The sequence below is a fragment of the Clinocottus analis genome, unplaced genomic scaffold, assembly GCF_023055335.1.
Source record: "Clinocottus analis isolate CAN_PGR_092001 unplaced genomic scaffold, fCliAna1.0.p SCAF_37, whole genome shotgun sequence".
In the NCBI taxonomy this organism is placed as follows: domain Eukaryota; kingdom Metazoa; phylum Chordata; class Actinopteri; order Perciformes; family Cottidae; genus Clinocottus; species Clinocottus analis.
Window position 1 is genome coordinate 239,703 of NW_027176120.1, and position 17,898 is coordinate 257,600.

Below are 17,898 nucleotides of genomic sequence, written 5' to 3' on the forward strand. Positions count from 1 at the left end.
TGGCTGTGCCAATGTCGGCCGTGATAGAAACACTAACTAGACGGGGTCAGACAGACAGACAGACAGACCAAAGCACCCAGGAGACGTTCGCCCTGTGGTGCTTCCCAGCCTGGATCAGTCGGGCCTCCTCTGCTGAGCTGTGTCGAGCGGCACACAATGCTCCTCTGTCCCGTGCTTCACAGCTCCACAACACACAACAGCTCATTATGGAACCAGAGATCCCCCGGCCTCGGCTCCCGGTGCCTAAACACTGTCCCCTGCTGAGCACACACACACTGCCACCGGCTCTGGTCGCACAGCCCCGAGGCCACAAACACAGCCGGTGGGGGCCGAGAGGGTCCGCCGCTGATGCGCAGGGTGTCACACACATGAAAGGCCCGCGCACACACTCACACACTTAACCTACACGAGGACGAACACACACCACCTTATTAGGAAAGATCCAAGTCGCCCATTAGAAGTCTTGGCGGAGGTCGCGGAGGTCACCCAGCTGCTCTGGCTCGCTGACGCTGATGACAGGGGAGGGGGGGGGCTGTGACGGTGCGGTTAATTAACCAGCATCAAGAAAAGTGCATGGGGGTGGGGGGGGGGTGACAGCAGGGAGATGGGCCGGTCGACGGGAGGGGAAGTGACCCGTCAAGAGCGGCCAGGGGACGAGATCTAAACGCACCAGAGATGAAGTCGTCAGCTGGTTCGGCTTGTGAGGAGTTGTAAAGATAAAAAAGGGAGCGGAAGGGAGGGGTGAGGGGTGGGGGGGGGGGGGGGGGTTGGAGCACGACATCGCTCTAATTATCAATTATGTAAATGAGGGACGGGCCAGAGGTTTACACCGTCACCTCACAGCGACACACACATCAGCACCAAAGGCCTCAGATCCGGGTCTCAGTCTCTCTGAATGGTTTGACTCGACTCATTTCTCTCAGCATAGGTTCAAGTCTCCTTATTTAGTACAACCTTATGAACATTAGTGAAGATCTAATGGAATACGAGTTCCCTCGCGTCCCAATTTGTATTAAAACAAAACAGCGTCGCTTTTTTTTTGGTATGAAATGTAACCCTAAACCTTACAAAAATGTTTATTGTAAAACTCTTAGGAGTCATAAGAGATAAAACTACACACACACACACACACACACACACACACACACACACACACACACACACACACACACACACACACACACACATACATACATGTTATACAATTATAAATAATAAAAAGGAAAGATGAGGATTTTTAGAACATGATGAACACAATTTTCTTTTGCAAATTTATAGTTTCCCTCATCCTGAAAGCCAGTGTGCCCAAATGTTCTGTTTCCTCTGCATAGATAGCATACTGTGACCTCTTGGAGAGGATTTGACCCGCAGGTTTGGAAACACTGCCTAAAGTACTAAAAGTGCCAATTAACCAGAAAACAATCTGTCATATTTGAAACAGCGTGATTTTGGTTCGGGGTAAAATAACAAAGACAACAAACACACAAAGAAAACAGGGATCAGAACAATGTTGGCCTGCTCCTGTGATGTCACTGTTCCTCCACATGGGGGCGCTTGTTCAACAGCCACGAACGCTGCGTCCTCCGCGTCACAGTTGGATGGACTTCAGTCCTCTCACGGGGGTTCTGTCTCCCTCTTCATGTTTGTCCCTCTCATTCCTCCCGAAACCTTCCACCTCTCATGCCAGCCTGCCCGGTTCTGTTTGTTCTTGTTTACGTGAACATGTGCAGGTGCCACAGGGCAAAAAATTGCATTTTTAACGGCAAAGAAATCAGCTTCACTACATTTTGCATAATGTGTTGTCATGGTTGCAACCACAAGCAACAGAGTTCAGGGGGTTTGTTGTCCCATCGCAACATTAGGAAGCCAGAAAATATATGTGTGTGTGTGTGTGTGTGTGTGTGTGTGTGTGTGTGTGTGTGTGTGTGTGTGTGTGTGTGTGTGTGTGCGTGTGTGTGTGTGTGTGTGTTGAAGGAAGCAGCTTTAGATTCTGAAGGTCTTCAGGGCTCTTTCCAGCTGTGTTCAGACCCACAGCGATGTGATTTTATTTTTGTCTTTTGCACAAATCTTACCACAAGACTGTTTATTTCTCCCAAAAGAGCCGGTGCACCAGCTGCACAGACGTCAGCTGTTAGTTGGTTAGCATCAGAGGCACAGACGACGGTAGCAGCTTCACCAGAAACAAAGATTAAAACAAGAAAATGAAACTTACTCATCGACTGCCCTGCGCTTATGAAGCAGATTGCTAGCGAATACTTGTCCAATCGAGTCTTTCTATAATCGTTTTGTGCACAACTAACTCTAAAGTTGTACTTTGTTTAAACACAAAGTAAAAACTATATTTTTGACTCGTCCACTATCAGAAACAATAAAGTTGATATCGTACTTTCAGGTTCCCTGACAAGTTACCAAAAGAGTCTCCAGCCATGTGAGGATTTGAGCTAAATGCTAACGTCAGCATGCTAACATGCTCACAGTGACAATGCTAATGTTTATCAGATGGGCCGTAATGTTTACCATGCTCACCAGCTGAGTTTAGTCCGTTAGCATCTGTTGATTAGCAGTAAATGCAAAGTATAACTGCAGCCGACAGGAAGTCAGTTCTGCTGATTCTTGGTCAGAATTACACCAAAATAATGGACAATACAAATATTTGATCCGATGAACGTAAAGAATAAGGAAAATGATCAGAATCGGTCCTGAGGCTGAGCTTCATGCATCTCATGACAGACAATCCATCCGAGAGTTTTAAAGATGTTTCAGTCTGGACCAAAGCGATGGACCGAGCGACCGACACAACGACTGACCGGGTCCGTTGAGCAGCTGCAGGGGTATGAGAATGAGAAATTGATTGACAACGGCCAAAAACTAATACGCTGAAATGCTGAACTCTGATGGATGGGGCTGCTTTTACCATGCTGAAGAGAGAAAGTGCAGCCGCCTCCATGTGTTCGGATTCAAAGTTTGTGTGATGTCGTCCATTCAGAAACTAGTAGTAAGCATTACTGGGAATGTGCCGTACAGAGTCAACAGAGACAGTTCAAACTGTGGATCCTGTTGTTTATTTGCAGCTTTGTTGAGACAAACTAACACATCTATTGATAAAAGTAAGAATAAAGTGCTTTTTGTCAACTGCACAGGTTTAACTAATCGTTTGAACTCGTTCTTATTCATCAAACGTGAAAAGAAACAGAACTCACGCAGGAAGACAGAGGTTCAAAATACTGAAATATTTTATTTTTTACACAGAGAAAATAAATCTGTTGCGTTTGTGTCATGCCTCCTTTAAAATAAATGGATTTCTCTCTCATAACATATATGTATATGATGCATAATCATTCCAAAATTAAAAGAAAATCATATCATATTTACAAAAACTCCATGGAAATCAAGAACAAAAGACTTGACTTAACTGTAGATCATACACTGTCATATTGACTAAAACAAAAAAAGCAATAAAGTTTTCAAGATACCTCATGATTTGAGAGAAATACTCGGCCACCATGTTCCAAAGTAGACGAGCTGTGCGTTGTTTAAATGCTGAAAGTGTACAATACCTGGAGCCGGAGCAAGTTATGATCGAAAGCTGAGTGGAGTTTGTGACAGCTGCGAAAAAACTCTTTTATTTTCAAACTAGTTCAATACTTTGGTTGGATGCACACGGACAAAGAGAGGAAACAAATGGATGGGCAGCCATTACCATCGATCACACCCCTGACTCTCTGCTGATGTATAAAGGTAGGGTGGGCTGTAGTCTGTCAAGGCTGATCTGATTCTCTGAGTCCAGAACGCACAGCATCTCCACCTTCTGCTCCTCCACAAATGTCTCTTTGAATCCCAAGTGGATGTCGTCCCTTATCGTGACCTCTCTGTCACTTCTCACGTTCAGGCTCCCGGCCTCCTCCTTCTCGTCCTCCTCGTCGTCCCCGCAGCACAAGGCCACCTCGTTCTCGTAGCAGAAAGCGCTGGGGGAGTGCGGGCCCAGGATGTGGCGGGCCGCCCTCTGCGGGAACGGCGAGGGAGACCGGGAGTAACTGGAGCTGGAGGACGAGGACTGCCCGCCACGACCCCTCATCTGGTTTAGTTCCCTGGCACTGCAGTGGGGCGTGGACGGCACTTCGTAGGACTTGTGGAAGCGGGAGTAGTCCACCTGGTAGCGGTCCCCCTTCTCAAAGACCACCGGCTCAAAGCGGTGACCCCACAGGATCTCCTTGGACAAGTAGGAGCTGCGGGCCTGCGTGGTCATCGCCGTGGCCTCCACCATCCCCTCCAGGATGACCACGATCTCAAAGTCTTCCTTGAGCAAGTCGTTGCGGCTCAGGTTGTACAGCGGACTGGTCTTGTTGATCTCGTGGACCACCACCAGCGGCGACACCAGAAACAGCCGGTCCAGCCCGTCGTCGTAGCCGACGTCGATGTCCTTTTGCTCCAGCGGGAGGTACTCGCCCTCCGCCGTCACGTGCGGCTTGATGAGCTGAGCGCGAACGTGCGCCTCCACGATGTGGCTCTTGCGCATGTTGCCCAGGCGCCACATGAGGCACAGCTTGCCGTCTCGCAGGGCGATGACGGCGTAATGCGAGAACAGCAAGGTCTGCGCCCGCTTCTTGGGGCGCACCATCTTCGCCATGATGGTGCCGATCATGAAGGAGTCAATAATGCAGCCCACGATGGACTGGACCACCACGGTCGCCACAGCGATCGGGCACTCTTCGGTGACACAGCGGAAACCGTATCCGATGGTGGTCTGGGTCTCGATGGAGAAGAGGAAGGCCCCGATGAAACCCTGGATGTGGAGGATACACGGCCGCCATTCGTCTTTTCCGTCCCCGACGGTGTTTCGAGGATCCCCTTCCTTCGCGGGCATGCGAAGGTTAAAGTCTCCGTGAATGAGCGCCACGCCCCAGAAGATCACGGCGAACAGCAGCCAGGACAGAAGGAAGGTGGTGGTGAAAATGAGCAGCAGGTAGCGCCAGCGTATGTCCACGCAGGTGGTGAAGATGTCGGCCAGGTAGCGCCGCGGCTTATCCTCCATGTTGTTGAACACCACGTTGCACTGGCCGTTCTTCTTCACGAAGCGGCTGCGCAGGCGGCCGGCGCCCAGATCCAGGCCCAGGCGGCATGAAGGTGAGGCGCGGCAGCTGTTGTGGACGATCGGCTCATTTGTCACTCTCAGAGACAGAGTCCCTCTTCCCTCGTCGCCTCCTGGACACTCTCCTCCTACGTCTGCAGCCCGCATGCAGGCCGCCGACAGCGCCTGCTGAGTCAGAGGACTGTGGCCGTTGTGGAGGCCCAAGCTGGAGATCTTCAGGGCATCTTCTTCTGTGGAAACGATGCTGTATCTGGAAGAACAGAGGGGAGCATGTGTTCAGGAGAATTGGCAGGTTATGACGCTCTGAAACTCTTCGTCCTAGAAGTATGAGAGCAAACAAAATGTGCAGACCTCTGGCCGCTTAGCTCACATGCTTCTCCGTGTTTTCAAACAGTTTTTACACTTAGAGAAAAGGCGGGATCTGATTTTTTTTCAGTATTATTATTACAAATACACTTTTAAATTCATTATTAACACTTTTGCTCTTGTGCTTTTGGTTTTGAAACCAATACTCTACCTTCCAAACTCTTTGAATGTAGAGCACGACCCCTGCTACAGCGACATACACGGCTTCAACATGTGCAAGACCTTCATGACGAGTTACGGCTGCTAAGGATTGCCAATTGTTAATTGGATGTTTTGGTTTTCTTATTTTATAAAGGAATTATCAATTGTAACTTACTGGTTTAACCATTTACTTTATACTACCAATCGGTTATAAGTCATTATTGAGAACAACCTATGGGTTCTATTAAAAATCAAGCCATTATTAAATCCTCATGAGTCTCACGGTTCCAAACACATCTGCATATATAAATGATAATAAGCTTTGGATAAACTCAAAAAAGGGTCATGGGTTTCTCAACAAAAGTTAGTAAGTCATCTGCATGACAGTATAAATGTTATTGAGAAAGAGTTTCTGTGATAATTCATCATGTCCGCAAGTAAAAATGCTCTTTAATAGTTTATAAATGTGTTGCCCTGCAGCCACATGGTCAGAAGTTAAATTATTTAATTGAGGATCCACATTATAGTGTTTATTTGTCACGGGCAACCCAAGTGTTTGTTCTAAATAATCACTTAAAAATTAATAATCTAGCTATTAAGCATTAGTTAATAACTGTTTAACTGTCTACTTCATAAACCCTTTATGAAGGGTGACCTTATAAAAGCAGTACACACATTAATATCTGTAACTTTGTGAAGTAATAAGTGAAATGCAACATAAATAATCAAAGCTTTCTTTTACTTTTCTTCCAGGAAACAGCTGCTGGTTCTATTCCTGTCTTACCTGTTGACTCGCACCGCTCCCATGGCACCGGTGATCATCAGGCTGTGTCTGCGAGGGCAGTAGTGTAGGTTGGGGCGGGCAGTTCCAACCATTAAAGTACTGTTGCTGGACAGAGAGGCAGTATGAGCTCAGCTGCTTCTGGCATGTGTTATCAGCGCTGCCTTCTCATGACGCATGCTCTGTGAACACAGGACATCTGATTACGATCAAAGGTAGCTAATCCCAGCTAAATGCTAACATCAATGCTAACATGCTAATGTTGACTGTGGCATGTAGTGTTTACCAAGATTAGCATGCTAACATGCTCACAATGACATGGTTAACATGCTAATGTTGACTGTGCCATGTAGTGTTTACCGTGGTTAGCATGCTAACATGCTCACAATGACATTGTTCACATGCTAATATTAACTGTGGCATGTAGTGTTTACCACGATTAGCATGCTAACATGCTCACAACGACATTGTTAACATGCTAATGTTAACTGTGGCATGTAGAGTTTACCACGATTAGCATGCTAACATGCTCACAATGACATTGTCAACATGCTAATATTAACTGTGGCATGTAGTGTTTACCAAGGTTAGCATGCTAACATGCTCACAATGACATGGTTAACATGCTAATGTTGACTGTGCCATGTAGTGTTTACCATGGTTAGCATGCTAACATGCTCACAACGATATTGTTAACATGCTAATGTTAACTGTGGCATGTAGAGTTTACCACGATTAGCATGCTAACATGCTCACAACGACAATATTAACATGCTAATGTTGACTGTAGCATGTAGAGTTTACCACGATTAGCATGCTAACATGCTCACAACGACATTGTTAACATGCTATGTTAACTGTGCCATGTAGTGTTTACCACAATTAGCATGCTAGCATGCTGTACAAATGTGACCACATAAGAAGCATTTGGTAATTTGCAGCAGTACAGCTGAGGCTCATGGGAACAGCATTAGTTTTGCAAGACTTTGGTCATAGTTTTGGACAAATTGAAAACGTCATGGCAGATCTCCTAAAGGTGTCGCGATATTTCCATCTGGACCAAAGCGATGAATCAAGCGGCATTGCCATCGATCTCGTCACATCGCATGCGTGACAAAACATCTGAAGAATCAAATATCTCTCCCTGCAAATTTTGGCCTCACCCTAATGCACGGGGCAGACCAGACAGTTTTGTGTGATGAAAGCTTATTGATCAGGTCCTTGCTAGTGGTTAGCCTTAGGGACCTTCATGGCCAACCAGCGGTGGAAAACCAGACAGCCAGTGGAAGGGACAAAGGTCTAAAAAAGAGATGAATCAGTGGTTATCTACTGTTAGAGGAACAATTGATCTGCTGTTTGGCCCGATGACAAGGTTGAAGGGTGATTTTGCTCGGCTTATTATGTCAGCAAGCCGCCGACCAAGAGAACCAAAAAGCACCGGGTTGCATAACCGGTAGAGGGCCGAGCTCACGCAACACAGAAGAGCACCAGTAGTTTACGTTCGATGGAACATGAATCCCTTATGAATAAATAGACAAGTTGACAATACAAGGTGGTCACAGTTCGTCTTGTCGAAGTCTGACGACTGTGTTTGAAAGCTGTTGTTCAATATCGCCGTCAACAACAAGCACAAGCAAACAGAAACACAGTCGCACACAAAGAGATGTTGATGGGATTTGTTGTCATGTAATGTGGGCCGTGTGCAACCCTGTGTGTGTGTGTGTGTGTGTGTGTGTGTGTGTGTGTGACGCTTCCAGACTCTTTTTCCTGTTACACCAAGGACAGATGCTACGAACTGACTGCTGATTGGCTGGATGAAGAGTGATTGTCGAATGGATAATCCCAAAAGGGCAGATGATTGCGTCAGCTCGATAACTCCCACAGCTGCAGGAAGCCAGTCCTTTTCTTGCAGAGTCCTTCAGGACGCCGGCCGGCATGCCGGCACGGTCACCGCGTAGGTCAACAAGAGCGCCAGCAGCATCCTGAGCGCCATCAGGACACAACACATGCCAGCCCGCCAGAGAAAGACGTCATTGTTCTGCTGAATTTATCTTCATTTTAAACACTGTTTCTGTCGGTAAAGAGAAACCTATAAGTGTTGTTTCTAATGTTCATGTGTCATGTGTCATGTGTCATGTGTCATGCCAATATGATCCATCTCAGATGGAGCTACAAGTCTATTCCTCAAACATGTATAACATGCATTTCTTTCTTTCTTTAATACGTCGTTACACTGGAAACGTTTGGTCAATAAAGTTGGGTTGTATTGTGCGATCTTGTTGAATTGTTTGTCTGAAGCGTGACACTGATGTTTTTCATCACTTTGTCCCACAGAGCTGAAGTGTGGGAGTTGTTGTTGAGCCGCCAGAGAGCCGAGGCTCTTTGTGTTGACAGCAGTGTTGTTGCCATGATGACCATCAGGTTCACAGCGGTTCCTACAAACCACCGGACCAACCCGTCCGCTCGGCGGTTCTGCTTCTGGACGCGGACACAAAGTCCTAAAAATGTTCTGTGGTCATCTCCATGACAACTGAGCGAATTCAAAGCGGACCAGAAGCAGCGAGTTGATCCTGCGGTCAAGTTTCTGTTTGGACAAAACACAAACCGACATTTGGGAAACATCCCGTCAGCTGACTCTGAAGATGAGAAGACTGCTCTTCACACACGGCAGGTTGCAGGAGCGTCGCGCCGGCCCGCTGCACCGGGTCCACGTCCGTGTTTCAGGATCTGTGACTTCTGAACGTCGCCTCTCGTTTACGCTTTAAACCACGACGTCGAACCCAAAATGACCGAGATTATTTCAGTTTGTGGCCGTAGATGTAGTTTCATGAACGCTGATGGAGATGTGTATTAACTGTATGACGGAATAACCAACAAGTACCACGATTAACTCATTATTCCACTAATGCGGCTTAATAATCTTAATGTCTGCCCGGCTTCATTTATCAACTGACGACAACCACGAGAGGAACAAGTTATTAATGTCTGAGTTACTGTACCAGCCGTCTCCATAGGAACATCTCTCCTCTCGCTCTACGGGGCTGATTGGCTGTGTGAGTGTGTGTGTGTGTGTGTGTGTGTGTGTGTGTGTGTGTGTGTGTGTGTGTGTGTGTGTGTGTGTGTGTGTGTGTGTGTGTGTGTGTGTGTGTGCGCGTGTTAATCATCTGAGAAAACTTGAGAGGAGGAGGAGGTGGTGGAGGTTAACATAGGAGGAGAGGAGAGGAGAGGAGAGAGGAGGTGAGAGAGGAGACGAGAGAGGAAAGGAGAGAGGAGAGGAGAGGAGAGGAGAGGAGAGGAGAGGAGAGGAGAGGAGAGAGGAAAGGAGAGAGGAGAGGAGGAGAGGAGAGTGGAGAGGAGAGGAGAGAGGAAAGGAGAGAGGAGATGAGAGGAGAGGAGAGGAGATGAGAGGAGAGAGGAAAGGAGAGAGGAGATGAGAGGAGAGAGGAAAGGAGAAAGGAGAGGAGAGTGGAGAGGAAAGGAAAGGAGAGAGAAGAGGAAATCGGCCCTGGACTCTTTCTAAAGGACCAAAGAGCAGGAGCGGGTCGTCCTTGTGGACTCCATCTTGTTTCTACAACGCTGGAGGAGAGCCGTTTGCGTTCCTACATGTCAATCACAAGCGAGCGCCGCCCTCAATCATTCTCTGCTTTAAGCTCTATTTCACTCTGAGTGAGACCATCATTTAATAAACGAACATCGTACTGTTTTGCAGAAGACTTGAAACTAGCGAGTGGGACCAAAAACTCATGTTTACAATCACAAAACAATCACACTTTGTTTTGCGACCAGAGGAGTCGCCCCCTGGTGGCCGTTAGAGAGAATGCGAGTTCAAAGCACTTCCTCATCCGCTTCAATTTTCTGCAGCCTTTATTGAGCTGGTACTGAATATCTGCCTCAGCGCTCGATGACTAAATCCTACGTACTGGCCCTTTAAATTAGCGACTGACGCTAATAAAGAAGCATCAAACTCGTCAGTAACTACAGCTGTTTCCAGATTATTGCTGCTGGTACGCAGTGAGTTGAAGACTCTGACGTCGGTCTCCTCCAGGTACGTCAGAGCAACTAAACTTTCATATATTACGGCATAATCTCGTGCAAAGGAAAAGGATGAAGGGAGCCCTTGTCAAATACCAGATTACTATTTCCCTTAATCTCCAAATCCAAACAACAATATGAAAGGTGGATGGCAGTTGCTGTGTGACCTGCTTTAAGCCCTTTTGTGTAATCTGAGATCTCGCGCTATGAGAAAGGACGGAGGGATAAGGAAAAGCAGGAATGAAGGCCATGAGGTCCTCTAGCGTGAAAAAAAAAACAGATTAAAATGAAGGGATTATGACGTCAAATGATGTTACTACAACGTCTAATGCCATTTCCAGAAAAGTAGATGATTTACACTCAAACACACCGAGGAGAGAAATGTGTGAAAACCAGCGAGAGCTTCTGGGCTCGCCGGGTTTTAGCGACGCGACGCTTTGTCAATCTGTGTCTTTGTATCTGTGTGTCTTTGTGTCTGTGTGTCTTTGCATCTGTGTGTCTTTGTGTCTGTGTGTCTTTGCATCTGTGTGTCTTTGTGTCTTTGTGTCTGTGTGTCTTTGTGTCTGTGTGTCTTTGCATCTGTGTGTCTTTGCGTCTGTGTGTCTTTGCATCTGTGTGTCTTTGTGTCTGTGTGTCTTTGTGTCTTTGTGTCTTTGCATCTGTGTGTCTGTGTGTCTTTGCATCTGTGTGTCTTTAATGTCTAAAGCACAGCAGTCATGACACATGTGGACCTGTGTGTTTGTTTGGAACAGACACACACTTATTTACACTGGAAGAACATCATCCTGCACACACACATACACACACACACACACACACACACACACACACACACACACACATGCACACACACATACACACACATGCATGCGTGCATGCAGACACGCACAAACACACTCACACACACACACAACTCCTTTATACTTTTGCTGCATTACATCTCAGATGCAAATACTGAACATTTGTTATAGATTAAAATGCTGCATACAGTTTAATTCATAGGTAATAATATATTGTGACATGAATATTAATAATATACTCTGTAGGAGACATATGACACTATGAATACGGGACATTTTGCATTATAAGAACTTTTACTTTTTTATTTTATTTTTTTCTTAATAATCATAATAGTAATCATAATAATAATCATAATAATAATAATAATAGTTGTCATCTGACTAAACAAAGTATTGTGTAGTTCCTTCAGAGGTAAATAACAACATGTAACTCCTGTCAGACTCGTCAGCTCAATACTTCCTGTAGTAAAACTTTATTAATGTAATAAACGATATTTATAGTCTGTATTTTCTCTTACTAAAAAAAGATCTTCGTCCTTCTTTGGTTCAGTTTCTCGGCAGAAGACATTGGGAGTTGCAGCATGTTGGGTGATAACTTGTGGCCTCGGCCCCTGAATGTGCACTGACGCCCATCACAAACATCACATGGATGAAAGGCAAGTTTCCATCTTTGCACATGCGTCCCATCAGAGGCGTCAATGCTCAGAGCAGAAGTTATGACGGGGCAGTTTGCACACCGAGCGGCGGCTGTGACGTGAATCGGTTTCATTGAGGCCACTGGAGCTGTCCAGTGCTGGAGATCAATCAAAGCCTGCAGGAATAATCGACAGCTGGGAGCGGAGAGGGAGGGGGGCAGTATTACCCTAACCTTGAAAAAAGGATTTTGGCCTTTAAAATCTTGCCCTCTATCTGTTTACACTCCCCAAATGTGTTACAGTCCGCCTGCTCGGCCACATGAACGCTTCATCAAAGCACCGACTGATTATTTCTGAGTATTCAGAATAAGTTCGGGTCAAACTAACGCAGGACTTACCGAGGGCGAACTTTTATGAACATGCTGTTTTTGTAATATTTATCTGACGGTTTTAAAGAGCAGCCAGGAAAGTAATCAAGTTATAATCCTTCATCATAACAAAATAACAAATAACAACAACAACAAAAGCATTTTTGAGGTCACACGTTGTTGTTTTTTTCAAATCTTCCCAGAAGAGCCAACAGGCATTTTCTGATAATAAAAATGAGAACACAAAGCTCTAAACTTACCTTCATGTAACGGCAGACTGAATCACTGGAAGACTGACTTTGGTTTCATCCTCGTAAACATTGTTTAAAAAGATGCTCGAGTTGTTCTTCTCTCCTTCGTTTTCTTTTCCTTCAATAAACAATCTGGCGTTTCATCAACGCGCTCCCAGACGGCCGCTGCACAAACTTGTACATGTCTCCAGTCGGAGCTTTGTCTTGTTGCTCCATAGCAGCTGAACAGAGCTGCTCCCGCCTGGTGCTGTGCATCTGCTCCGATTCCTGCCTGTGTGTGTGTCTGTGTGTGTGTGAGTGAGTGAGTGTGTGTGTGAGTGTGTGTGAGTGGGAGAGAGACAGCAATAGAGAGAGAGCGAGAGAGAGAGAGCTCTGATTATGTTCCTATATATATATATATATATATATATATATATATATATATATATATATATATATATATATATATGCTATTGTTTTCCCCAGAGTGTGGCAATGTGGATTGTATGATTTAGACTTTAACCCACTCAGACGTGCGCTGTCATCCAGTAAAAACACGCCAGTGAAGACTCTGTAGTCCTAGCAGGTTTCTGTAGAGACTCAGTGGGAGTGTTTGTGCTCGTTTTGACTCTGTGGTACAAAATGGGGTTTATTTTGGTCTCATATTGCATTTTGATAATTATAGACTTGATGCATACCTACAGTACACTCTGTTATCTCTTTTTGCATGAAATATGAAGATTTGTACACAGAGTTATTGATTTCCACATTGTTGAATAAATGAATGCAAAATGCAAAAGAAAACAGGGAGAATAAAAAAAGTATAAAAAGCTGCATTTCTTAAATTTAGAAAGTACAGAATTGTTCTGGCCCCTGTGAGCAAATATCTTTTATTTTGGGCAAAGTTCCAATAAACCGCTGGATCCTACATCCCATAACGCACTCTGTATTCTATGACTGTTATAAGTGTGAGATCTCCACACCGGAGCAGAGTCAACCTTTAATTACACCACGCGACTGTTTTTCTTTTATCTTTACAACCCGAGAGCTGCAGGAGACGTCACGTCCTGCTCTCCCTGATCAGCAGCGTGATCCTTTAACATCAATGACCTCTGACAAGGGATCGTTTCCCCGAGCCCGATCACATATATAATTAGTCGCATGTGTGTCAGCGAGTGAGAGAGTGAGTGAGTGAGTGTGCACCGCTGTGTCTGTCCGTGGATAATCTCTCATTCTGCTGAAGCAAACTGCATCATATTTTAGTAGTCCAATCATGGCGGCGTGATGAAGAAGCTCTCGGTAGTTACAGTTCTCAAAACATCTTTTATCGCCTGTTTCATGCTGCCATTGAATGCCTGTCGACTCCTCACTCACTGCTCTTTACCTGCACTACACTGCAGAGACACAGTGGAGTTACAGTAGAGACACAGTGGAGTTACAGTAGAGACACAGTGGAGTTAAAGTAGAGACACAGTGGAGTTATAGTAGAGACACAGTGGAGTTATAGTAGAGACACAGTGGAGTTACAGTAGAGACACAGTGGAGTTAAAGTAGAGACACAGTGGAGTTATAGTAGAGACACAGTGGAGTTATAGTAGAGACACAGTGGAGTTAAAGTAGAGACACAGTGGAGTTATAGTAGAGACACAGTGGGGTTAAAGTAGAGACACAGTGGGGTTAAAGTAGAGACACAGTGGGGTTAAAGTAGAGACACAGTGGGGTTATAGTAGAGACACAGTGGAGTTACAGTAGAGACACAGTGGGGTTATAGTAGAGACACAGTGGGGTTAAAGTAGAGACATAGTGGGGTTACAGTAGAGACACAGTGGGGTTATAGTAGAGACACAGTGGAGTTATAGTAGAGACACAGTGGAGTTAAAGTAGAGACACAGTGGGGTTATAGTAGAGACACAGTGGGGTTATAGTAGAGACACAGTGGGGTTATAGTAGAGACACAGTGGAGTTAAAGTAGAGACACAGTGGAGTTATAGTAGAGACACAGTGGAGTTATAGTAGAGACACAGTGGGGTTAAAGTAGAGACATAGTGGGGTTACAGTAGAGACACAGTGGACTTATAGTAGAGACACAGTGGGGTTATAGTAGAGACACAGTAGAGTTAAAGTAGAGACACAGTGGGGTTAAAGTAGAGACCCAGTGGAGTTAAAGTAGAGACAAAGTGGGGTTAAAGTAGAGACACAGTGGGGTTAAAGTAGAGACACAGTGGGGTTATAGTAGAGACACAGTGGAGTTAAAGTAGAGACACAGTGGGGTTAAAGTAGAGACACAGTGGGGTTATAGTAGAGACACAGTGGGGTTAAAGTAGAGGCACAGTGGGGTTATAGTAGAGACACAGTGGGGTTCTAGTAGAGACACAGTGGGGTTATAACAGTTGTGGGTGTGCGTTTGGCTAACAGCTAACAGAACTAGCTCACACACTGCCGGCTACCTCACGGCCGCTGGTCCCTTGTATTATTTTGGGCGGTGCAGACTCACCTGGTGGAGATCTGCACTCTACTCAAGGCCAGTGTTCCCTCTCAGCTGCGCGCGTGCGCGACCGCGCAATAGATTTTTCAGACCGCGCACATTTTTGCGCCAGTGTTTCTGAGGTAGGAGTGAGTCATCGCCGCAATAGAAGATCATTGATGTGACGTGTTGCGTCTTCTTGGCCAATCAGCGTCCCTTTCTCGACACGCGCTCGCTTCATCTGCTCGCGCTCTGTACCTATGCTAGCTAGCGCTCTGCCTCCATTAGCCATTATTAAAAAATATCTGCCTAACGTTCAAACATGAGTGGCCAGATGAAATAGTCCAAACTGACAAATGTAGGATTAAACTTTCAGACATATTTTACATGTTTTGTAACTGCGGTCAAGTGAGTCCTTATCCGACGAGTGAGCCGCACGCATGAAAATAAATGACCGTCTATTCCTGATGTTACGGTATTGTGGTGTACGGTGGCTCAGATAGCACAAAAAGCATTCAAACGTAAATTCCCAATATCTCAATATACAAACAGCTATAAAAGCAGATCCTTAAATTTGTAAAGTAAAATTACAACACAGTCGTATTCAAGGGGACCCCAGCTATGCACGTGTACGTCACCATGAGATTTTAAAAGTGACTTCAAAGTCAGCTCACATGTAATAATGATGTTCATAACTTCACAATTTCCAATATTCAAACTGCTATAAAACCAGATCCTTAAATTTGTAAAGTAAAATTACAACGCGGTCTTGTTTAGGGGAACCTCTGCTACGCACATGTACTTGGCCATGAGATTTTACTGTACGGTTTTGAAGAAAAGTGACTTCAAAGTCAGCTTCAATGAAATAATGATATTCATAATTTCACAATTTCCAATTTTCAAACTGCTATAAAAACAGCACCTTTGATACCTTTATATATATATATATATATATATATATATATATATATATATATATATATATATATATATATATATATATATGTATGGCCATGTATATATATATATATATATATATATATATATATATATATATATATATATATATATCAGTATCAGTCATAACCAGTGAATCAGTCATAACCTCCTCTTATTGAAGTTCAACAAAGATCCTTTAAGTTCAACTAAACTGGTAAAACACCATCATTAAAATGTCCAGCCATTATTAAGTATATAGAATAAATATCAACTTTGTATAGATATTGATGAATTTGCTGTCATCTCTTTGAATCCCTGTGGCTCACGCAGGCTGGTGGTCATATTCAGCAGGTCGCTGGTTGCATTCTCACCAAAAGTGCTCTTGTTTGTCCTTAAAATACACTTAACATTCTTTTCAACAGTCAAGTAAGTACTTTTTTTTTTTTGGAAACACAAATTACTGTCACTGTCCGTCACGATGAGTGAACCGAACCGCCAGCCTCCCCCGAAGAGGAACCGCGAGGCGGGAGCGAGTCGTTCCGGTCCACTGCTTCCTCCTCGCCGTCCTCTGTCCCGCATCTCGACCTCCAGCAGCATCCAACCGACAACCGGCATCATTTCAGTCTCCTCAGCTCTCATCACGTGCTTTGTGCGTATCCAACGCTGCAGCAGAGAGGTCAAAGGAGCGGCGACCTTGAGTATCTGACCTTCCTTCAGCTCAGTTGTTGTCCATCTCGGGAGATTAAGTCATTAAAGTGCGACGTCCCGTTACGTAACGGTGATTTGGATTTACGCAATTACTGGAACCTTTATTTGTGAAGCAACTCTGAAATGAGGGAATTAAAAACATCCGGCGTTGACCTGCAAGCAGCAGAGACTCTGCAGTTACACTGTTAGTCTTTTCTATCATAAAATGAATCAGCTACTCTCTTGATAACATTTGTTTTATTTTTAATGACAAGAAATATGTCACATGTGATGATTCACTGATTTACTCTCTTTGGCTTCTGGCTCCAGGGAGTCGAGACGGGCCTTCTGCAGGCCGACGTTTATAGAGCGATTCATTTATAACACAAAAATGACCACGAGCTTGCTCCTCTGGAACAATCAGAAGGGTGGCAATGCATTCTGGGACGCCTGAGGTGACACGCGGATGTGCAGCTGCCGCTCTTCAGAGCTGTCGTGAAGAAAAAGAGGGATTTTCTTTCGGCAGACCGCTTGATGTTCGATTAGTCTGCGTCTGTTGTGCACTGGGAACCTCGTCTGTTGTTGTTTATGGTGACAAATGAATTTCCCCACTAATATAGTTGTCTATCTATCTATCTATCTATCTATCTATCTATCTATCTATCTATCTATCTATCTATCTATCTATCTATCTATCTATCTATCTATCTATCTGTCTATCCATCCATCCATCCATCTATCTATCTACCTACCTCCTCATCATCATCATCACCATCATCATCATCATCATCATCATCATCAGAACAAAAACATGCTGCTTACTGGACAGATTGACCGCCGTCCGTCTCTTTAAATACATTTAAAACTCATTAATTAAGTTAAAACACAACAACTGCTCGTCGAGTGAGTCCGTCTTCACGGTTTCACATTTCAGACTTCTTGTTATTGCCAATCAGACGCAGCTCTTTAGTTTCCATGGAGACCTTCTTTCTCTCTTCTTTCCCCGGCATATAAATACACTCGTTCTCCACGCGGCTTATTTATAAACCTGCTTTTTCTTTTTAGCTCCGCGAGACAACAGGTGGGTCCCGCGTCCCGTAGGAGGGGAGTTGGCGGTGCAGTTAAGAACGAGGCCGAGCGGCGTGGGCAGGGGGTCAGAGGTCAGAGGTCAAAGGGGGGTAAACACAGTGGGCTGACGGTGACACGCCCTCGCCTTCGCTAACCGGTCTGCAGCAGAGAGTTGTGACTGCTGCTGCTGACGGGGGAGGCAGCAGTTTGAGGAAAGTTTCACCATCAGACACGAGGTGGCCCCTCACACGTCAGGGATGAAAGTGGGTTGCACTTGTTAAACAGTGTAATCACATAG

At 45.0% G+C, this 17,898-nt stretch overlaps 1 protein-coding gene across 1 annotated transcript; it reads right to left on the reverse strand.

Annotated features, from left to right (window-relative positions):
- Positions 1–3,284: 3,284 nt before the first annotated feature.
- LOC137799622 (ATP-sensitive inward rectifier potassium channel 12-like) lies at positions 3,285–13,075 on the reverse strand. The gene is made up of 4 exons (XM_068596437.1): positions 12,970–13,075; positions 12,473–12,746; positions 6,381–6,559; positions 3,285–5,339 (listed from the first exon to the last, which is right to left on the reverse strand). The coding sequence occupies exons 3-4, from the start codon at positions 6,470–6,472 to the stop codon at positions 3,707–3,709; spliced, it is 1,725 nt and encodes a 574-aa protein (XP_068452538.1). The 5' UTR covers positions 6,473–6,559; positions 12,473–12,746; positions 12,970–13,075; the 3' UTR covers positions 3,285–3,706.
- Between the last annotated feature and the right edge of the window lie 4,823 nt (positions 13,076–17,898).